This window comes from Topomyia yanbarensis, chromosome 3, assembly GCF_030247195.1.
Source record: "Topomyia yanbarensis strain Yona2022 chromosome 3, ASM3024719v1, whole genome shotgun sequence".
In the NCBI taxonomy this organism is placed as follows: Eukaryota; Metazoa; Arthropoda; class Insecta; order Diptera; family Culicidae; genus Topomyia; species Topomyia yanbarensis.
Window position 1 is genome coordinate 65,091,827 of NC_080672.1, and position 24,650 is coordinate 65,116,476.

Genomic DNA, 24,650 nt, shown 5'->3' on the forward strand with positions numbered 1-24,650 from the left:
TGCTCGAATGTTCGATAAACAATATCTCCGCATTCACCATCGAATACTATAGGATGCTCTACTAGAGTGGATAAGAGCTATCCTTTTTCGGTACCGGGTACTGCTAGTTGGGCCAGAGGCAAGCATACCGGGTGGCAGGAGAATGTTGGTATGTCACTTCGATCGTAAAAGGTAGAGCACATTATTTTCCCATTGCTCTCGGTTGGGAAGTGTAAGAAGCTATCGCTATACACGTGTAGTGTACAAACATGAATTCCTTTGTCGACGATATCTACTCGAACGGAATTGAAAAATGTGAGTGAAAAGGATTTTGCCCCCTGCTTAGATGATATCCCTTTTTTCGTGTATTTCGATAGCGAGTATGCTACTGTACCAACCAAGGCGAGGATGATGAAATATTTACCTGCGATTATTCGATCCATTCGGAAGGTAGAGAAATAACATGTTTGATCCATGAATGTCTTTGACTCGACCAAATATTATAGTAGGGAAGAAGTACAGCTGCGATGAAAAATTTCTATGCAGACGACGAAAAAAAAACAAATTAAACTTCTGAGTAAACAAGCCTTCAACGAGGCGTTCAATTCGATAAGTCTAGTGACTAGCATATTTTACGTCTAATGTCTTCATTCAATTGTGATAGCAAAGAAATATTCGTGGTTCAAAGATATGCAAATTTCTGAACGAACGAACGTTAAACCCTTTTTTTGCCACCCGAGACCGAGAAATAACCGACCATTTCCGTTTGAATTGAAACCAAAGGGCAGCAGCAAAACAACACAAACCGTAAAGAAAATCAGTCGGTTCTGGTTTTCCCCCTCTCGTCATCAGAAACCACCAGCAAAACACCTGATCATACATTTTTCATCCAAATTTTCCACCTTTATTGCACGTTCACACGAAAAGTCGAGCGGACGATAATTTATCAATGGTGCCTGTCGCCTCGGTTCCTGTTGGCGAGCGGCATACAAGCCTTAGACGACCGTCCCGCTGTGTTGTGTTGTGGGTGGGTTTGATGTTGCTGTGTGGTAGGTGTATCACTTTCCTACCCACCGCCCGAAACAAGTGTATATATAGCTAACTTCCCTTTCGTGACGGAAAACACGCAAATGTGCTGCGTCCATGCCAAACGGTAGCGGCGTACATTTTGTCTAGTCTGACGGATGGGCGGTGCCCTAAAAAGTTTGTAGTAATATCCCTGGTGGTCACGAAGGCAAATCATTCTTTTTTTTCTCCGGGCTCTCTGCACGCTGAAATGCAACTCGGATAAAAGTACCTAGTCTATCGCTATAATGCGGAGTACGTCCAATGCTCTGCTTGCGATACACGCGGGACGTGCAGCGGAACCCACCGTACATAAATCGAACGGGTTTGTATAGGTGGGTTAAAATTTATGAGTTTTAGCATTTCGTGGTGTGGATTATCAGGCGCCTGGACTGCATTATGGTTAGCGTTATAGTTTTTTTAGACAAATAAATGTTGCAGGTTATCGTTCTGAAACACAGTCATATTTTTCTCTAGCGGCTCAAGTAAGAAGAAGCTTTTAGGAGTATTGAGTATATCAATGAACTAGGATAAAATGCACAATACCGCAGGCATTAAAAACATGGACTAATTTGGGATCAATTCTTGGATTGGGACAAAAAGTACAAGATAATTCAATGAAGCATTTTTTTTTAAATCCTACAAACATGCCTCTACGGCCTACTCTCCCCGCGAGAATTGCTCTGTGGACTCCCTAGAAATGGGTGGCATGTTTCTTTTCACTCGGGTGCTCTCAGTTCAATCGAAAATGTGTCGAAACACCAAGCACTCCGCGAGCGTGTTGTATGGTTTCACGAAACGCATGGTCATCGTGGAAAAAAGTTTACGGTAGACCACTTTCGAGACGAAAACGTGCCCGTGAGTACAGTTTTCCGGATCCTGGCACCCCTGAGCGTGGAGCGGAAGGCCGGCATCCGCCGTCCGGCGAAGATAATGACGTAGAAGAAGAAGGAAGCGTCGACAACATGAACGGAACGAGTTTGCGTGACGCCGGCCGAAAATATGACTGATATGCTCCCATACCTTGATTCACCGAACCCTCAAGATGGAGAACATCATCTGATGGGTAGTACGTCTTCTGGCCGGAAAAGGTGTCTTCCCATTACGTCAAGAAGACGCTGGAATATCTTGAGCAGAAAAAGATACCGTGCTTGCCGAAAGAAAGCAACCCAAACAACTTGCCTCAGTGCTGTCTCATTGAGGATTTTATCGGCTCCCTCAGTATACTAGTGTACAAGCTGGCCAAGGATATGAAGCAGTTGACCACCAGAATCCGGGGTTGTATCCGGAAGATGGACGTCAGTACCGTCCAGCGCTCTTGTGAGAGCATCGCGACTAAGTTGCGTTGTACGGCTGAGCAGGGCACTTTCTTCAATATTCATTGACGTTTTGCCTTTCTCAATAGAAAGGTATTGCAATTGCTCTGAAAACCGACTCTTTAACGGAGGCCCGTCGAGTTCGGCAAATGTCTGTGCGTGTGTATGTATGTGCGTCTGTGTGTGTATGTGACCAAAAATGTCACTCATTTTTCTCAGAGATGGCGGAACTGATTTTGACAAACTTATTCTAAAATGAAAGGTACAACGTTCCCATAGGCCGCTATTGAATTTTCAATGGATCCGACTTCCGGTTCCGGAATTACAGGGTGATGAGTACGATCACGCAGAAAATGTCGATTTTAATAAATTCTGCAATGAATGTATAAAGGTGAAAATTTTTCCAAAATGTAACCACAACTACTTCGATTTGTAGTATTAGGTCACTAACAGCCATTCAAAGTCTCTTTGGTCACATTGGCCACCATCATCGGTTCCGGAAGCCCCGGCGGAAGTATCCAAATTCAGAATAACAGTCACATCGGTTTCTCGGAGATGGCTAGACCGATTCAACCAAACTTAGTCTCAAATGAAAGGTATTGCGTCCCCGTGAATGACTATTTAATTTCATCCCGATCCGACTTCTGGTTCCGGAGTTACAGGTTGTGGCGTGCGATCACATAGCAAATTGTGATTCAAACCGATACTCCGATGAAAGCAAAAAAGGTAAAAATTTCCCTAAAATGTCTCTCAAACAACTTAAATTTGCTGTTCTAGGTCACCGACGGCCAACCAAACTTTCGTTGACTACATTGACCACCATAGACGGTTCCGGACGTGCCCGGGAAAAGCGGCCATCTTTCAAAATTTACGAACTCACATCAGTTTCCCGGAAATGGTTGGGCCGATTTTCACAAACTTAGTTCCAAATGATAGCCATAATATCCCCACAGATGTCTATAAAATTTCGTACGGATCGCTTATATGGGTCCGGAAATATAGACTAGATCGTCCGGTCACATTTGAAATTCCCATATAAGCCGGAACTCAATTTTTTTTTCAAAGGGGGGACCGCATGAAATTTCAGAAATAGAATTCGTATTTTTGATGCCAAACATCTTTAAAATGCATGAAACGTCGAGATTTTATGTTATCTCGAAAATTTTTTTTTGTAAAAATCGACTTTTTGGGACTTTGCCGATTTCGCACCTTTTTGCCTTTCTCATATAGAAAGGTTATGCAATCACTCTGAAAAACGTCAACCTAATCCCGGCCCAGAGGGCCGAGTGTCATATCCCATTCAACTCAGTTCGTCGAGATAGGAAAAAGTCTGTATGTGTGTGTATGTGTGTGTATGTATGTGCGTATGTGTCAAATAATGTCACTCATTTTTCTCAGAGATGGCAGGACCGATTTGCCCAAACTTAGTCTCTAATGAAAAGTGCAACCTTCCCATCGGCTGCTATTGAATTTTGAATCGATCGGAATTCTGGTTCCGGAATTACGGGTTTAAGAGTGCGGCCACACAGAAATTTCTCATATAAACTATAGGAAAAATTAAAAATAGAATTTTTATTTTTGATGCTAAATGTCTTCAAGGTGCATGAAACGTCGAGATTTGATGCAAACTCGAAAAAAAAATTTGACGACGATTCACTTTTTTGAATTTTGGCACATTTTTGCCTTTCTCATATAGAAAGGTAATGCAATCACTCTGAAAAACGTCAACCTAATTTTTTTTTGACTCGCATAAGGTTTCTGGATTTTAACAGGGGCGTAGTTGATGGTTTAAGGAGAGAGGTTACACCCCCCCCCCCTCTACTGTTCACTCCCCTCTCTTAAAAATCTTTTTAAATCACCCCTCAGACCACCACCCCATCCAGCCCTCATACCCTTCCCTTTCAACCCCATCATCTTTAAACCACCACTATGTCACAAAGCATACCAATTTAAGCTGGGGAGTCGTTCGTTCATGGGACTTTCGTCCTCCTCACATACCCACCCCCGCATGACAAAATGAGTTAGCAAGCTGATAACAATGATCTAATGTGTAATGTGTTTCACCGTCGACACGTAGCTCATCAAGTTCGTGGCTGGCAAGCCATTGTGTATAAGTGCAAAGTGTACTAAGAATGTAATGGACATTTCACAATTATGTAGAACATAAAAAGCCTCCGAGAAAAAGTTTAGAGAAATGAGAAAGGCACAATTGCACCGCTAGGTGGATTAAAACTGGTTTTTTTCTTTTTTTGCTTTAGTTTTTGTTTCGTTTGTTTTAATGATATTCTATAATTTATTCAGTTTGTTCGAGATTTTATTCGTGCAGGACTAGAAACTGTTTTTATCCCACCTTTAGTTGGGTGCCTACTTCGCATGAGTTCTGCAAACTAATGAATGATCCAACAGTGATATGTGTAAGAAATGTCTCATCTCACTGCTAGGTGGATTAAATTGGTTTATAGTTTAACTTTACTCAACACCTCGGAAGCAGGTCTACACCAAATATTGTAAAATATTGTTAATATACAATATTTGTCTACACTGAGAGAATATATTCGTAAACTTGGTATGTATAGGTTTCGAACAGAAAACTTTCGTAAAATATACGAATTTTTCGTACATGTGATTCTATGGAATCTTTTTTTTAATATTTGTTACGTATTTTTCCGAAAAAAAACACTATTTTTAATTGTGAATTTAATTGAATTGTTTGATAAAATACATGAAAGTTTTTATAATTATTACGTGCATCTTTCGTAATATAAACGAATTTTTCCGAGTCCCCAAAAAATTCATATCGCTGAACGAATTTATTCGTGAATATTCTAAAAATAGTTTGGATGTTCTCGTTTCGACTTGCTGATCGAAAATTTTCGTGATTTTTGATTTTTTTTTGTACATTGGACAGAATTCATCAAAGACAGCAAAACTATTTTTGTCACTGAAGCGAAATTTTTTGTGATTTTCAAATATTTAGTGCACATTGCACGAAATTCATCGCAGAACACGAAACAATTTTTCGTGATTGAAACGAAATATTTCATTATATTACCACCATTATTTTTCGTTCATCGAACAAAGATTTCGTATACCTCCGATTTTTAAGGATTGATGTTTGACAAGATCGATTTTTTATATGAAAGAGATCGATCTGGCACAATAGATTTCATTTCAAGTGTTCAGATCTAAACAAGTATTTCTTAAGCAAAAAAGTCCCAGGAATCGAATGAAGTTAGATTGACTGACCGCACGGAGGACGAGTGAACCCGTTTTACCCCGAACCAAACGCAATTGATCAATGGTTGTATTCATTATGTAAAAAGGTCCTAGAAATCGATTTCAGATAGTCAGAATTTTACACCATATTCTTCCTATAATTCAAGATTGAAGTTAAACCAGGTTTTACTTTGTAGGGAAGTGGTCGAATACGGCTCATCCAAAGTTGTTATTTTTATGTAAAAAAGACTGAGAAATCAATTGAAGATAGAAGAATCGCACGATACGTGTGTATCCGTTTTAACCCAATTCTTCTTAGTACTCAAGTGTGAAATTAAATCTGGGTCTTTATTTCAGGAGGAGGCTGAATGGGACTGATAAAATGCATTAATACTTATATAAAAAGACCAGGGAATCGGTTAAAGATAATTAAAACGACAGCACGAGCAAGGTATAACTCCACACTTGTATTATGTGAAGAATTGGGGTAAAACGGGTACATACGTTTCGTGCGGTCATTATAACTATATTCAATCGATTACCCGTGATTTTCTGCATAAGAATTACTACTTTTCATCAGTCGCATTCAGCCTCTTTCCGAGAAGTACAGACAGCTTTAACTTCACGCTTGAGTTGTGGCAAGAATTCGGGGTAAAACGGGTACAGACGTTTCAGGCAGTCAGTCTAAGTATATTCAAACGATAATCTAGAATTTTTACGTAAGAATTACTACTTTTGAACGGCCGCATATAACTTTTTACAGAAATATGAAACCAGAATTGACTTCAACTTAACTTTAGTTGTACGAAGAGTTGGGGTAAAATAGGTGTATACGTTTCGTGAGATTATTCTAATTATCTTCAATCGATTCTCTGAACTTTTTCACTTAAGGAATACTAATTTTGGTCAGCCGCGTTCAACTTTCTTGTGAGTCATTTATTTAGTTTTGACTATAAACTCAAACTTTATGCGGAATTGGGGCGAAACTGGCATGACTGTCTACCGTGTGGTCTTTGTACTACTACTAGCAATCATTTTTGCAGTCCTTTCTACAGAAAAAAACACCTAATAATCCGGCGTAAATAAGTTAGTATCGGGTTCTGTAGAGACGAAGTCGAATCGCACCCAGGGCCGTCGAGAGCGGCGGCGGGCCCCAAGGCTAGTGTTACTGACGGGCCCTTCTCAACTTACTTATTTGAATCTTGATTAGAGGACTTGTATATATTCATTCATATATCAAACTATGCTGCTGTTGCTAAAATTGCTATGGTTACGAGTTTTTCAATTAGCGGGTTCCTGGGTACTCTTTTGCCCTGTTAAAAATGTACACAATGGTTAACAACCTTATTAGAGGTATATGGAGATAATCCGTGTATTCGCACCACGTTTGTGTCATCGCCTTTATATATACAGAGGTACTGACTTCATGTTGCCACATTCAATGATATATTTAATTTTGCGCAATAAACGCTTCTACTTGATTATTAGTCTGAAAAATAATCAGTACACTATGTCCAACTATGAAATTGTAAGGTATAGACATTGATCATCTTTACCTCCATTTGCAAATTTGATATTTTTAACTTCTCCAACAGGTGATTTTAAGGGACACCTCGAAAAGTAAACAGGAATACAGTTTGACCACAGTACGGCCATTTCCCGCTTTGATCGTCATTCATTTTTATTCACGTTCGACACAGTAGGTTGAAGTAGGGGAGACTGGGGCTAGTTGGCGGGGTTTTTTGGTTTCAATTTTTATCGCCGATTTTTTTAAAGTGTTTGACTCATTGTCTCCATTTTTAGAGACAAAAATATGTGACGCGGAAAACCCGCTAACTTACCCCGGCCCCGGGGTAAGTTGGCGGTATGTGGGTATACGCCAAAAACTAAGCAATCAAATGGAGATTCAATTACTTCAAGGGTCCTTTTGGAACGTGCTGAATGTCTTTTCGAGAAAACTGTATATTAACCGACATTTGCTATTATATTTCAGTTTCAATACCCCGCAATTTTGACTTTGACGCGTACTCCCTATACAAAAGAAAATTTTCGAAATTTTTTATGCAATTGGCCGGAATAAATGTCTCCTACATTGGCGAGATACACAAGAAAAAGATTTTCTTACTTTGGAGTGAATTCCAGAAATAAAAATATTTCATGATTTTATTGCACTGTAAATAGTACCGCCAACTTATCCCACGTGCAGCACCGCCAACTTGCCTCAACCGCATATTTTATTAAAAATTATTTAAAAAATTACTTTTGTTTGTGGATAGATGTAATATCTATACGGATGCTCTTTTCACGCGCTATCGAAAAATATAATCATTCGGGAAATAGATTTAAAATCACTCTAAATAACGCAAAGCATTTAAAATTTAGAACATTTACGTGGTATACTCGAAAACACAATATCACCCACAACTTCCACCAAACAAATCGTTTTGCAACAAAAACACATTGGATAACGGGTTTTACCTAACTTGAGGTACACAAGAAGAGCCAGCGCTACATGTCTAATTGAAACAGAGAAAAAGGGATTCCGCCAACTTACCTCAACCGCCAACTAGCCCCGGGCTCCCCTACGATATTTTGCTTCTGTGGTTTAGACAAAATGATACACGGGTAGATTTATCTGTTGGTAGCGGTGGAGCAGTTTTTAGCTTTTGTTGTTAGCAAGAATAAGGTAGCAAATTCAGCTCGTAATTCTCGTTTAACCCTACAACGGTTTCGTAACTTTTTCTATACGTAAACGGTTTTGTGGGTACATTCGTACCCCAGAATTAAAACCGCTCTAACATGCCTAGTTTTTATTGAATTTATAATTAAATTAGATAGTTTTATTCAAAAATAAGCCAATCAAAGCAGCCTTTTCAAAAATAATCGTGCTTTGCAAATTTTTTATGCACATTTTCATTTTTATACAATTTGTCCTAAAAATACGTCAACATCCCTTTTTAACCTTAATATTGCTATAACTTCGGAAGCTTCTAACCGATTTTTACTATCTATACGGCGTTGTAAATATTATTAAATTGCCTTTTGAACAAATAGTAAATAATTCAAAAACCGACCAAAAAGTGCATTTATTCCGATGCTTGTTTGAACACCAAATACAAATACAATAAAAATAGTAAATATACAGCAATATGCAGTAACGAAGTTAAAATAGGCGATGAAGGAACAGACCAGTGCATTGTATGTTCCAGAACTTGGGCTACAGAAGATGAGGAATTGAGTGGTGCGTAGTACATATTATATACAAATCATATTTTGACATCAAAACCAAAAAATACGATTACGATCCAAGCGCCTTTTCTAGTTACTTTGCTATAGTAGCATTATTAAATCAAATAACAGATTTAATTGTTCAGCAGTGTTGAAGCCTATACAATTTCACGCAAGTTACTATGTATCGATATTTTGCTTATAAAAAAGATATAATAAATTTTCCGAATTATATACACATGATAAAACACTAACGTAAACGGTTTTGTGGGGTACATTTGTACCCCAGACAAATTTTAAGCAGGCACTGTTAGGTTATTTAAGTGAAACAAATAGGTTGCACCAGCTTTAATGGAAGTTTAATAATCAAATTGATTTATGATAAAGTTTGCTTGCAGTTAAAATAAACCGTAACGGAATAACAGGGATTGCAAATAGCTCTGGGGTACAAATGTACCCCACAAAACCGTTGTAGGATTAAAAATATAGAACAACCGAGAAAATTTTCTAATCATAGCTTTTATGAAGGTTTTTTTTGGAAAGGAATGTGACGTTTTAATGTAGAAGTCGGTTTTAATACGCTGTTGGAATATGCAGTAATAGACAAAAAATGACACAGAACGCAGTAATAAGGAATTAAACGCAAATAAAACAACTGCGAGTACAGCGGGCAAACGACTGCTAGTACTGGTGACTGAATTGAACTGATTTGATTTCCTTATTTGGCACATAGCAATTGGCTTCTTATGGATATCACAAACATCTTTAGCGACGCCCAAAATTAGTGTTCCATCTTAACACAAAGCATTTTTGGCGAAAAAATATTTTAACGTGCTATAAAAATACAAATATACAAATAAAAATTTATTTCAATTACCGGTTAATTAAGGTCAGTCTACCTTCTCATCCCTCCCGGAGTCCAAGCTAAAATCGTTCCGCCATAGATCCCCTGCAAAAACTAGCCCCACTGTGGATAAATTGTGTTGCTATTGTTTTTTTTGGAAATGTTCTTTGAGACCAGCTATTCGAGAAGTGAAACAATTACTAAAAGTGAAAAAGGTGCTCAATGTGGCAGGAGCTAATATCCTACAATTGCACCATATAAAACATTAATCACAGTCATTCGTTACGCGAAACAACATACAACACGCCAACGAATGCGGCAACGTTAACTAAAGCATCATCGTATATATAGACAACGGCTCTAAACAGGTGCGCTTACACGATTTATCTCTGCCCACTCCTGACAAGGCGATAAAAAAAGTTTATATCAAGGTACGGAGAAATGGATTTAATAACATTGAGGAACATTTTCCAGGGTAATTCTAATCCTTTTCCTGTGGTGAGAATGCTTGTGAACAAACTAATTCCTTTTTACAAAACCATTTTAAGCATATTAACCGAACATGGAACATCTCATCAGACAACACCGGTTATGCACCCAGGGCAGATTCCTATGCGCAAATTCTCCAAAAAACACTGCACCACCTAAAACATTGTACAGAAGTAGCTAAGAAAAGTCCGCCTACTATAACCGCTAACAGCACATCGTTATCTTATGCCAAACCACAAAAAGCTTTAAAACCAAGATTTGTGGATCTTACAGAAACAAATATTCACTCAATAAAATACTCCCAGTGTCTGCAATCCAACAACCGGTTCCACCAGTAAAGAAACGAACGCAGAAGAGGACGGATACGTCCGTGTGCTTGCATTTCTGTTTGGCGCTGTTCTCTTCGAAAATACATTGAATTGGCTTCTGAACGTTTTGTAAAGTATTCTGCCAATTCAAACAAAAAACTCGGTTTTGTTGACCTAGTACATAAAGTAGACAACTCCTCTAAGAACGTTTGTTTTAACAAATGTTAAATATATCGTCGGTTGTCACGGTAAAGATGGACACGTCTATCGATACCAGGACACATGTTAGTGAACTCGGGTGATTCGTAGTTATACTGCCTAAGCTCGACCCTCATTAACAGAAGACAAAGATTAAGCCCGTACGATATTAAGCCTGTTCTAATGACCCTGCCACTTCTAGTTTTCCGATCTGTTTACTTCACATCCTTGCTCTCACTTGAGTACTATGGCTCTAATTTTCATAAATTTCCCTACCCAGTAATCTCTAGCTAATTGAATGTCGTTAAAATGTAAAAAGAAAATGTGACTAACATAGTCGAAATAAAAAAGGAAAAAAGTTAAATATAAAATAAAGCTCTGGTATCCACAATTTCGAATTCTCAAGTTATTAGATTAAAATGTCTTTCAAATTTTTCTCCGCTTTCATCATATGACAATTTAATAGGGTGAATAATTACAAAGAAATTACAATTCTTATTTTTCTTGCTCTTCTATGAATACCAGACGTTTTCACCCATCTTCCGGATAAAAATTCGGGCCCCCAAACGCGACCCGGGCCCCAGGGCAATTGCCCCGGCTGACCCCCCCTCTCATCGGGCCTGATCGCACCCATGACTTTACCTTTCCTGGTAAACGTCATCCAGCGTTTTGAGCACATTTTTCCCACTGTGTCCCTGTCAAAAAAAATGCGGCTGTACATGGTCAGGCGATTTAAAAAGTTTGACGTTTGACTCAACTCGCCTGTGCTAATTGCCCCTAGGAACAAATGCAATTTGCGAATGCGATTTGAAGGCAATTTCAATACTTAGACAAATTTTCTGGCGGCTGAAATGGACTTGGTTGTTTTTTGCGTTTTTCAAACATGGCGGTTCATGTTTGGCTTAAGCTTAAAATTGTTTTTTGAACAATTGGTGTGTTCTCACTTGTATTTTGTTTGCCTAGTGCACTTCATTTAGCCAACGAATGTAGAAAATTGTGGAATCGTGTGTAAGTATAGTAGAACAAGATCTTTGACCTAAAGTCTTAATGAACGTCAGATTGTGATAAGTTTTGGTGTACAATACCAATTTCACCTTCGATTCTTCCTATAAGTTGCTGGTAATTACCTACTATACTGGTAAGTATATTAAGGGCGATTAAATGGCGCATTCGGTGGGCGATTTGGGGGCGATTTAAGGGCGGGTTAGGCGGCAAAAAAATGACGGTGGCAAATCGCCCAAATGTTTGCATTTGAAATAGCCTCCTAATTGCCAGCAATTTGCAGGCAAATTGAAGGGCAATTAGCGCATCCGAGTTGGCAAATAGCCCCCGTTTGCCAGCAACTTGCCCTTTTTGACTGGGGTAATGTATCAAATTCGAGAGAAACGTGTGTAAGGTTTGGATCGCGACATTCTAATATTTATGGTAACATATTCCAAATCTGACTTTACACCGATCAATTGCATGAAGAAGGTAATCGTTGACAGTATAAATTGATTTGTTTTATCTTAATACTGCTTCAGCAGAATCCAATCAGACTAATCTGAAAAAAATTAGTTCTACGCAGAATGCTAGCAACAGTTAGTGCTCAAATGAACGGTAATCGTAAGCATTGGGAAATAGACAATATTGTGAATTTTTGATTGGAATACGGATGCCGATTTATCACATAAAGAAATGATTCCTTTGTGTATTGTGGAGATAGTGTATCTAAAGACTCAGAACAAGATCATCTCCTGTAAGTGATACTTGTGAATAACATATCTAATGCAAGCATTTGTTTTCCGGTAGTGCCTGAACGCCCCTCTCTTCATTTAGCAAAACAATCATCTAGTGAATGAAAGAAACCCATGTTCGTGTACTCACCCGCCGCCCGCGGTTCCTCCATGTAGAACACGACGTCCCCGTCGGATTCACTTTTCGACAGCTGCGACTCCGCAGCCGGCGTCACCGGTGTCACCAGGGTATTCTCACTTCCTGCTCCACCGCCGGTTCCTGCACTGCTCGTACCCGCCCCGGGAGTCCCTAGTGGTCCATAACTCCCACCGAACCCACCAACTCCCGAGGGGGTCGAGACGGGGCCTGCGCCGGAACCCCCGGCTCCGGATGGTGCTGCTGTTGCCGCTGGGGATGCCGTCACCGCCGCCGACGTTGCCACCGTATTCTTCAGCCCGGGAACTTCCATCCGATTTCGTGATTTTCTCCGCTTCAGCACCGATGCACCGCGTCTCGCCACCTGTACCATTAGGGTCTGAACCCGAATGTTTCAAAGAACACAACAAACAACAAACATTGATACACATCTAGGGCGGTACGACACTCAGAACGATCCTGACGGCTAGCTAGCTGCGGGCGGCTGACTTCAGCTTGTTGCTGGTTACTTAAGGGGTGGTGGGAAATGTATGGTGGGGGCCAGTAGTGTGTGTGTGTGACTGTGAACTAGGCTGGTAGAAGACAGCCGAAAGCGTTTTAATAAAGATATCGAAAAAATTGATTGAGAGAAACGTGAAGCAATGGATGAATTAAGCCGTCCTACAACTATCACTTCACTGTCAGTGTCGGATGCTGGAGAGCTTTCAGATCCTGAAGAAAATTGTCGTTAATCAAATTGTATTCATTGTTGGCAATCTAAATTTCCAGGCTAAAATCAATGACATTTGCTGCGGCCATACCTTGCAGTATATCTTCTGAAGATTTTACTTCGTAATCGATTGAAGGCAAGAGATAATTTCTAATTATAAAGAGTACTAAATCTTAAAGTGAAAAGAAATTGGAGGATAATAATTATTAGAAGGCTATCACTGCTGCCATTGCGAGATATTTTCTCGGCAAAGCTAATGAAGCAACGATGATTAAAACATCAGTAAGAAATTCGAAGAAAAATTTGGAATAAATGCAAGTTGAGTTATTACTATATGATCACTTATTTTTAGCTTTGTCTCTAATTTATTTTTAAGATTCTGGTCAAATAAACAATATTAATGCGTAGGGTGATGCAATCGGCCGACACGTTCACAAACCATGCATAAACACCTACCTATATCGTGCACATTCGAGTCTGCAGATAATGGTGACATTCCACTGAACCGGATCACGTTCATCATCATTCAGCGGAAAGACACCTACCTTATTTGCAACAGTTGATTCTAAGAACTAGTATTTAAATAAGCAAGCATAAGTGCCATACCATGCAAAGCATACAAATCAAGCGGAAGCAAGACACATATCACATATCTATTCTAAGAGTTTTACAGGAAGGAACTACGATTAGGATAGGGATAGACGTTCGTCTATTTTTTCTGCCTTTATAACCCATAAGTTCTTCGGCAGTAGATTTTAGTAGTTGATTGGAAACACACGATAGAGATGGATGCTGCTCCCTTGAGTCAAGTCGATCCTGGAAACGTTGAATAAATAAAAGCCCTCCCTTAAGCCTATCCCCACCCATATGGAAAGCCACTAAGCTCAAGTGGTACATTTATCAGCACACTTCACCAGTTTGCCCCGGGTGCCTGTACGGATCTTGGCTAATGTGTAGGCAAATTGCTAGATATAGCCTGTTATTCAGATCGGATAAACAACGGTGATTAAATTGTACTTGATATTTCAGATTAATACGATTGACGTGATGAATTGATTGATGAAGTGCGATGCTTGTGGTGAGGCGGGTGATAAGGACGTAGATTGTTTATTGCTTGTGGCAGGAAGCCACAACGCGTTCGCTTCCGTTTATGAAACCGAATGTTTGATATGAATTGTGTTGTAGGATGTTTCCACAGTGTTGATGGTTGGGGATTGATTGTAGTACAAGCAAGTAATCCTACTCATGTTTCCTTAAGTGTAAACCAATGCTTATCAAACATAATTATCGGTAATGCTATTTCCTGTTGGAGAAGGTTTAAATAAGCAAAGCGCACTGATGAGATCCATTATTAAAATTAGCGATTTTGGTGTTATAGGACGGTTCAGCCATAGCGATGTTGTTAAACTTGGACATTATACTTCGAGTCCTTTGGTTCAAAATCTATTAGTCGATACTGGAATGTGGCGTTTAACGCTACATGCCCTCTCAAAGTGCAGGAAATATCGAGATCTGTTCATATATTGATGGTTTAAAATATTGTCACAAGTGTAAACAACAATATTGATGCGGGATTACTCCTACGGTCAATGATCGTACAATTTATTGTTTTACATTTATATAGTCTTACTTACGATAGATCAGTTGTGGCACCAATTTTTATTCTACTGCATAATCAAAACAGTTGAAGGCAGTCTTAAAAGAAAAAAAATATTCTCGGATTTCTGGACAAAATTCCAAATAATATTGATTTTTTTGAGTATTCGAAAATACATGAAACTGAATCAAGAGATAGTACTATTTCGTAAGAATTTTATTGCCAAAGTTATGCACAAACTCAAAAAGTGTCCACCGGTTTATAATTCTCCAGTTTTAATGAAATAATTCAAGTCACGATTTTAGCTTGTCTCTATGAGGGGTAGTAACGAATGTGATTATTTATATTAAGAGGGTCGCTGTTGTTTTAATTTTTTTTCATAAGAACAAGTTTGACATGCGCTCTTAAACAAGTTACTAGTTCTTCTCGAAAACTCTTGTGTTGATCACAATTTCATGAACATAATTCAAGATCACTTTTTGGCCGTCATAATGGATCCGACATTTAAAATTTTTAAAATCTCACCTCAAATTCGTGTTGAGCGACCCCAAATATACTTGTATTTAAAGTTTCATTGATATTAATAAATATTTTACTTCTTTAGTTCGTCATATTGGATCCGCTATTTTCTAACCTCCAATTCGTATTTAGTGACCTATAAATTCACTTATTCTTAGACAAATAGATCGAGTAACTTAAATTGTATACGAAAAACTGTTTTCAAACTTTGACACACGTTTTTTCGAAACAAGATTTTTCGAATCTGCGGGCATTCTCGTTTTTGAATCATTCAACCAATCAACTTCGCGTTTCGCCCGCCTAAAAGAAGACAACAATCTCCGGCGCTGTTACCTACAAAATCGTAATATTTTGATTATTACCGATTTTTGACAGCCGATCAAAGTGGAAAAATTATGCGAAAAAACGATCCTTTATTTTTAAGTGGCCGCCATTTTGTTTCTATAACCAATTTTTTTATGTTTGTTAGGTTGGGACGTTTCTATGGAATGTAATCTTCAAGATCGTTGGTTTTTTGACTGTAGACGATGAACTGCGACCTGTATCGTGCCCGCAGATGAGATCGGTTTTCAAAACAGCTTTTTATGGAGCCGCCATTTTGGACACCGTTTTTGACACCTTACACACGAAAATTTAGATTTTTTAGATGAAACCTTAATAAACATTTTGCAGAATATCGCACATGTCTAAGTCATTTTATTTCTTAAAAAAATTATCAAACATTAGGTACTTTTTGCTTAATTATATAAATTGAATAGTGATTATTTATATTTATATTCACAATATTTGTAGTTATGTGAAGATTCTCCTTCTTTTCAACATGAGCTGTTCTTCCAAGATCCAATATATATGCCTACAAGAAAATCTGATATCAATGAGAGAAAGAGAAATTTCGATAGATGATATGTCAGAAAGTTGTGGAGATTGCTTTCGCAATTATTTTCGCTGAATACGCAAATCTCTTCTTCAACTATTTCTGAAGATAGAGCTCACTCAGTCTCTACGCATCGCTCGATCGAGATAGAAGTGTTTTGTTTTCGGTCTGTTGGAAAAAGAACAGTGCAGTAATCCGCGTTCAAGGTTATTTTGCCATTCTCTGCCTCTTCGAGGTTTGGACTTTTATTCTTTTGTGCGTGTGTTAACCGTTAGGCCACATTCCTCAACCTTTTGTTCGTAAAGCGAGGATTGAACAATAACCAGCTATTTAAGCTGGACTGGTGCGTCGTGGGAAACGAGTATACAGATAAGTGAAATCTACCTTTTTGATACATTTACGGCTTTTTCCCGTCTGCGCGGGTGCTGACCCCGTGCGTTGACGGTGTCGATGGCTTCCTCCCCGGATGGCCAAATGGAGATCGAGTCGACTCCTAAGGCTCTCCCCCGACCCAAACAATATCCAGAGCTCTCGACCGGTCCCTTTGTGGTCTTCTTTCGGCCCAAAACAAAATCGCTGAATCTATTACAGATTTCAAAAGACCTGACGGAACGGTTCTCGGCTGTGATCGAAATAAAAAAGGTCCGCTCAGACAGGCTGAGGGTCGTGCTGACTAACTCAAAGCAGGCAAACGATATTGCTTGCTGCGAGCACTTTACGAAGGACTATCACGTGTATATTCCAGCTGTGAAAGTACAGTCTGAAGGCGTTGTCACCGATGACAGTTTGACATGCGAGGATCTGCTGCAGTACGGGGTTGGCCGTTTCAGAGACCGCTTACTACAGCCAGTGAAAATACTCGAGTGCAAGCGTTTGCACTCAGTAGTAGTTGCGGGGGATGGTTCAAAAACGTACCCCCAATCAAACTCTTATCGGTTGACCTTCGCTGGTACCGCTTTGCCAAATTACGTCCTCTTGCACAAGGTTCGTCTGCCTGTGCGTCTGTTTGTGCCGCGGGTCATGAATTGCACAAAGTGTAAACAATTGGGTCACACAGCCACCCATTGTAGCAATAAGGCCCGCTGTGGAAAATGCGGGGAGAATCATCTAGATGATTCGTGCAGTAAGCAAGCCGAAAAGTGTCCTTACTGTGCGGAGAGTCTGCATGATATCTCGGCATGTCCCGCGTACAAACTACGCGGGGATAAACTAAAACGTTCCCTTGCTGGACGATCCGAACGTTCTTTCGCAGAAATGCTAAAGAAAGCTACACCACCAACCTCAACAAACATCTATGCTCACTTGCCTCCTAACGAGGGCGAGGCTGATGACCCACAAGAGGGAACATCTACTAGGGCGCCTAGAAGTTATAGGAAGAGGAGGAACATTTCCTCTCCTAAAGTTCGTTGTAAAGGCCAGAAGGTATCCCTTGACGGGACTCAGAAAGTCACATCTATTGGAAGTGTTGCAACCAAACCGAAGCAATTAGTTCCTGGTCTCGGAGGATTAAACTCAGAGAAGGAGTTCCCAGCACTTCCCGGAACATCAAAAATCCCAAGTGTTCCTCTGTTTCAGTTCGAGAATAATCGCGGCACTGGAATTATCAAACTCTCGGACATAGTGGACTGGATAATAAAAACTTTCAATATAACTGATCCTATTAAAAATCTTATGTTAGCTTTTCTCCCTACAGTAAGAACATTTTTGAAGCAGTTGACTGCTAAATGGCCCCTCCTTTCAGCGATTGTATCCTTCGATGGCTAACTCATCGAACGAGGTCACGGATTTGATCACTGTTCTACAGTGGAATTGCAGAAGTATCATCCCGAAAATCGATTCCTTCAAAATTTTAATAAATAATTTGAGTTGCGATGCATTTGCATTATGTGAAACTTGGTTAACTTCCGACATAGATCTCAACTTCCACGACTTTAATATTATTCGCCTGGATCGAGACACCCCCTATGGAGGAGTGCTTTTGGGGATCAAAAAGCGCTATTCCTTCTACAGAATTAACCTTCCCTCGATAACAGGTATTGAAGTTGTCGCTTGTCAAGTAACAACCAAAGGCAAAGATCTTTGCATAGCTTCCATATATATTCCCCCCAACACCGCGATTGGGCATCGCCGGCTACATGACATCATAGAATCCCTGCCAGCACCGCGACTAGTTTTAGGCGACTTTAACTCTCACGGTACGGAATGGGGTTGCCTTTATGATGATAACCGTTCCTCTTTAATTCACAATATTTGCGACAACTTCAACATGACAATTCTAAACACGGGTGAAATGACACGGATTCCTCCCCCACCTGCGCGCCCAAGCGCATTAGATTTATCCCTTTGCTCGACCTCGCTAAAGTTAGAATGCGCGTGGAAGGTAATCCCTGATCCCCACGGTAGCGACCATCTGCCGATCGTAGTCTCAATCAATAACGGCTCAAGGCCATTGGAAACAATCAATATTTCGTATGACCTCACACGAAATATCGATTGCAAGAGCTATTCTGCCGCGATATCCGACAACATCGAATCTACTCAAGAACTTCCTCCGGAGGAAGAGTACAGCTTTTTGGCTGGCTTGATTCTCGACAGCGCGAATCAAGCTCAGACTAAGCCAGTACCCGGCGCGAACATACAAAAACGTTCTCCCAATCCCTGGTGGGACAAAGAGTGCTCAGACGTGTACGCAGAGAAGGCCGCCGCGTTTAAGACCTTCCGGAACGACGGGTTACCCGCTAGTTTTCGACAGTACGCGACGTTAGACAAGCGAATGAAGAGTTTGATGAAAGCCAAAAAACGCGGTTATTGGCGCCGGTTCGTCGACGGATTAACGAGAGAAACATCGATGAGCACTCTTTGGGGAACAGCCCGACGTATGCGAAATCGAAACAGTACTAATGAGAGCGTGGAATATTCAAACCGTTGGATATTCGATTTCGCCAAGAAGGTTTGTCCGGATTCCGCCCCGGCACAGAAGATCTACCGCGCCGTGTCCCGTGACGATAACGCGAACGAAACACCTTTTTCGATGGTGGAGTTCTCACTTGCTCTCTTGTCGTGTAACAATAAAGCTCCAGGGCCAGACAGAATCAAATTCAACTTGTTGAAGAATCTGCCAGACTCTGCCAAGAGACGCTTGTTGAACCTATTTAATAAGTTTCTTGAGGCTAACATTGTCCCACACGATTGGAGGCAAGTGAAGGTCATCGCCATCCAAAAACCAGGAAAACCAGCCTCCGACCACAATTCGTATCGACCGATCGCAATGCTATCTTGTATCCGGAAGTTGTTCGAGAAAATGATCCTATCCCGCCTCGACAATTGGGTCGAAGCAAATGGCTTACTGTCAGATACACAGTTTGGCTTTCGCAAAGGCAAAGGGACGAACGATTGTCTTGCGTTGCTCTCAACCGAAATTCAAATGGCCTATGCTAGTAAAGAGCAGATGGCATCAGTGTTCCTAGATATAAAGGGGGCTTTTGATTCAGTTTCTATCAACATTCTTTCAGAGAAGCTGCACCAGCATGGTCTTTCAGCGACTTTAAACAACTTTTTACTAAACTTGTTGTCGGAAAAGCACATGCATTTTTCGCATGGTGACTTATCGACATCACGATTTAGCTACATGGGTCTTCCCCAGGGCTCATGTCTAAGCCCCGTGTTATACAATTTCTACGTCAACGACATTGATGAATGTCTTGACAATTCCTGCACGTTAAGACAACTTGCAGATGATGGCGTGGTGTCTGTTACGGGACCCAAAGCTGTCGATCTACAAGGACCATTACAGAATACCTTGGACAATTTGTCTGCATGGGCTATTAAGCTGGGTATCGAATTCTCCACGGAGAAAACTGAGCTAGTTGTATTTTCTAGGAAGCGTGAACCAGCACAACTACAGCTTCTATTAATGGGTCAAACTATCGCTCAGGTCTTCACAGTAAAATATCTAGGGGTCTGGTTCGACTCGAAAGGTACTTGGGGATGCCATATTCGGTATCTGAAACAGAAATGCCAACAAAGGATCAACTTTCTTCGTACAATAACCGGAACGTGGTGGGGTGCCCACCCAGGAGACCTAATTAGGTTGTATCAAACAACGATACTGTCGGTACTGGAATACGGATGCTTCTGCTTTCGATCCGCCGCGAACATACATTTCATCAAACTCGAAAGAATTCAGTATCGTTGTTTGCGTATCGCCTTAGGGTGCATGCAGTCGACCCATACGATGAGTCTCGAAGTCCTGTCGGGCGTTCTCCCGCTGAAAAATCGATTTTGGGAACTCTCATATCGATTGCTCATTCGATGCGATATCTTGAACCCGTTGGTGATTGAAAATTTCGAAAGGCTTGTTGAGCTCAATTCTCAGACCCGTTTTATGTCCCTGTACTTTGACTACATGGCGCAAAATATTAATCCTTCTTCTTACAATCCCAACCGTGTGCATTTCATAAATACTTCTGAATCTACTGTTTTCTTCGACACATCCATGAAAGATGAGATTATTGGAATTCCGGACCATATACGCCCACAAGTGGTTCCAAATATTTTTTATAATAAATTCCGAGAAGTCGACTGTTCTAAGATGTTTTATACTGACGGATCAAACCTCGAAGGGTCCACTGGCTTCGGTATTTTCAATCAAAAGTTCACCGCCTCCTACAAACTCAGTGACCCTGCTTCAGTTTACGCCGCAGAACTAGCTGCTATTCAGTATACCCTTGGAGTCATTGACACATTACCCGCAGACCATTACTTCATCGTCTCGGATAGTCTGAGTTCTATTGACGCTATTCGCTCGATGAAACACGGAAAGCATTCCTCGTATTTTTTGGGGAAAATACGGGAGCTACTGAGTGCTTTATCTGACAAATCTTTCCAGATTACCTTGGTGTGGGTCCCTTCTCATTGCTCCATTCCGGGCAATGAGAAGGCGGACTCCTTAGCTAAGGTGGGTGCCATTGAAGGTGACGTTTTTGAAAGACCAATTTGCTTCCACGAATTTTTCAGTATTACTCATCAGAGAACCCTCGAAAGTTGGCAAACCTCGTGGAGCAATGGGGAGCTAGGAAGGTGGCTACATTCGATAGTCCCTAAGGTATCGACGAAACCTTGGTTCAAGGGGATGGATGTGGGTCGTGACTTCATTCGTGTGATGTCCCGACTCATGGCGAACCATTACACGCTGGATGCACATCTCCGACGTATTGGGCTCGTGGAGAGTGGTATCTGCGCTTGTGGCGACGGTTATCACGATATAGAGCACATAGTCTGGGCGTGCACCGAGTACAGTTCCGCCAGGTCTCGGCTTATGGACACCCTCCGGGCCCGAGGAAGACCACCCAACGTCCCGGTTCGAGATGTGTTGGCAAGCCGCGATGTCCTCTATATGTCCCTTATATACACCTTCATAAAAACCATCAATATCCAACTTTAACTGCCCCTTTTTCCTTATCATTCTCAGAAGCGCTCTCTTCCACCTGTACCATACACCCACGATGGTTTGAAGCGACTCCAAGGCGACACAAAACACCCCTGTCGAATGAGCCAACAAACACGGGACCTAAAGCACGAACATCACACGCACAACTCGAAATGTAGCCGATCAACATCTGAGCCGCACTACGAAATCGTCTGGAGAAACCCCTGCCATCTCGAGAACGACCACCCGGCGTCCCAGTACATGATTCTTCCTGATGAAGACCACCCTGATTCTATAATCCATCCGTTGATCTCCCGAAGTCTGAAACTGAAATAATGTTCTCCCCCTGCCATGTTTGTCCACCCTACTTCCCCTGACTCTTATACACAGAAGTAACACCCCTTCCCCCCCCCCAAATATCTTCATGAAGCATTTAGCTCTTCTTGCCTTTTCTAGTTTTAACTATTATATTATATGATCTCGTTGAAAATGCCCAACTCTACTACCACATAAAATAACTCTAATTAATGTCTCCGAATCTTTACAAAATTTAATCACGCCCTCTAATTATTTCTACTTTTAAGATAGTCGTATAAATTTTCCCCCTTAGTTAAACATTATTTGCTCCAATAATCTCATTGCTAAAAATGTCAAACCATATTGCCATAAAAACTAAATGACCCCCTAATCTTACGAAAATTATATTACCCCCTTGTGTATATGTATAGCTAATCAATATGTAATCCCCTAGTTTTAAGTAATTTAAAATGTAAAACAAAACAAAATTGGCACCTTTAAGCTAACGCAAACTTGCCTTATCAAATAAACGAATTGGAAAAAAAAAAAAATAGAGCTCACCCATCAATATAAGGCCGTGCGGTGTCCGGCGGGCTAAAATCTTTTTGCACTATTTCAGGAAAGAATAGCACCACTGGGAACCTGCTCCCATGTCGTAAGAGGCGACCAACAACATGCCAGGATTTCCTAGGTATTGCTACGTACCGAAGATTTAATCTGAACGGACCTTAAGGTTTTGCACCATAGCCTTTATCCATTCTGTATTGAGTAAATCACTAACATATAGTCACCTTTCCTGATTCGCTATTCCGGATTGTGTGCCAACGTTTTAGGTTTCTTCTGGTGGTTGTACAAATGTCGTAAAGAATGAAGTCTAATTCTACACCAAGTAACAATATATATTAATATACTGGCTCTTGCACGCCAAGGTATAACTTTCAAAGCTTTGGTTTAAAAACCGTAAAAACAAACTTTCATGCAGTAAATTTATTGAATTGGCCTAAGGTGAAGCTGTCGATTTGCACAAAAAGTTCATTGCGTGGCAAGCGAACTGTAGATGTGTCAAAATAAGGCAGTTTTTTTTATTAAATCTGGAACCGTCTACCGACAAATCTACATTAACCTTCAAAAATGACTTCGTGAGGTCTCATGAAGGCCTGACACTAGCTTTGTACTACTTTTACTTTCCTAAACAGTGGTAAACACTCCAGAACTTCACTCTGTCAGAAAATGTAGGACCATCAGAAGCCAAAACTTCGTAAAATCGCACTCCTGGCCTTTTTTTCAGAATTATCCAGTGCAGTACTCATCGTTGCTCTTTCGGGTTTGAACCGCTCATATGGTCATTCAGGTCATTCAAGTCATTCCAGTCATTCCAGTCATTCCAGTCATTCCAGTCATTCCAGTCATTCCAGTCATTCCAGTCATTCCAGTCATTCCAGTCATTCCAGTCATTCCAGTCATTCCAGTCATTCCAGTCATTCCAGTCATTCCAGTCATTCCAGTCATTCCAGTGATTCAATTCAATTCAATTCATTCAATTCAATTCAATTCATTCAATTTATTCAATACATTTGATTCATTTGATTCATTTGATTCATTTGATTCATTTGATTCATTTGATTCATTTGATTCATTTGATTCATTTGATTCATTTGATTCATTGGATTCATTGGATTCATTGGATTCATTGATTCATTTGATGCATTTGATTCATTTGATTCATTGGATTCATTTGATTAATTTGATTCATTTGATTCATTCGATTCATTTGATCTATTTGATCTATTTGATTCATTTGATTCATTTGATTCATTTGGTTCATTTGGTTCATTTGATTCATTTGATTCATTTGATTTATTTGATTCATTTGATTCATTTGATTCATTTGATTCATTTGGTTCATTTGGTTCATTTGATTCATTTGATTCATTTGATTCAATTGATTCATTTGATTCATTTGATTCATTTGATTCATTTGATTCATTTGATTCATTTGATTCATTTGATTCATTTGATTCATTTGATTCATTTGATTCATTTGATTCATTTGATTCATTTGATTCATTTGATTCATTTGATTCATTTGATTCATTTGATTCATTTGATTCATTTGATTCATTTGATTCATTTGATTCATTTGATTCATTTGATGCATTTGATTCATTTGATTCATTGGATTCATTTGATTCATTTGATCTATTTGATCTATTTGATTCATTTGATTCATTTGATTTATTTGATTCATTGGATTCATTGGATTCATTGGATTCATTGGATTCATTGGATTCATTGGATTCATTGGATTCATTGGATTCATTGGATTCATTGGATTCATTGGATTCATTGGATTCATTGGATTCATTGGATTCATTGGATTCATTGGATTCATTGGATTCATTGGATTCATTGGATTCATTGGATTCATTGGATTCATTGGATTCATTGGATTCATTGGATTCATTGGATTCATTGGATTCATTGGATTCATTGGATTCATTGGATTCGTTGGATTCATTGGATTCATTGGATTCATTGGATTCATTGGATTCATTGGATTCATTGGATTCATTGTATTCATTGGATTCATTGGATTCATTGGATTCATTGGATTCATTGGATTCATTGGATTCATTGGATTCATTGGATTCATTGGATTCATTGGATTCATTGGATTCATTGGATTCATTGGATTCATTGGATTCATTGGA

General features: G+C 39.9%; 1 protein-coding gene across 3 annotated transcripts in view; it reads right to left on the bottom strand.

The window, feature by feature from the left end:
- Window positions 1-24,650, bottom strand: part of LOC131691329 (potassium voltage-gated channel subfamily KQT member 1-like) — a 523,220-nt gene that overhangs the window by 40,657 nt on the left and 457,913 nt on the right. For all 3 annotated transcript variants that reach the window (XM_058977632.1, XM_058977630.1, XM_058977631.1), the window contains exon 7: window positions 12,510-12,894. In XM_058977632.1, the coding sequence (XP_058833615.1) occupies window positions 12,510-12,894 (385 nt within the window). The remainder of the gene's footprint in view (window positions 1-12,509; window positions 12,895-24,650) is intronic.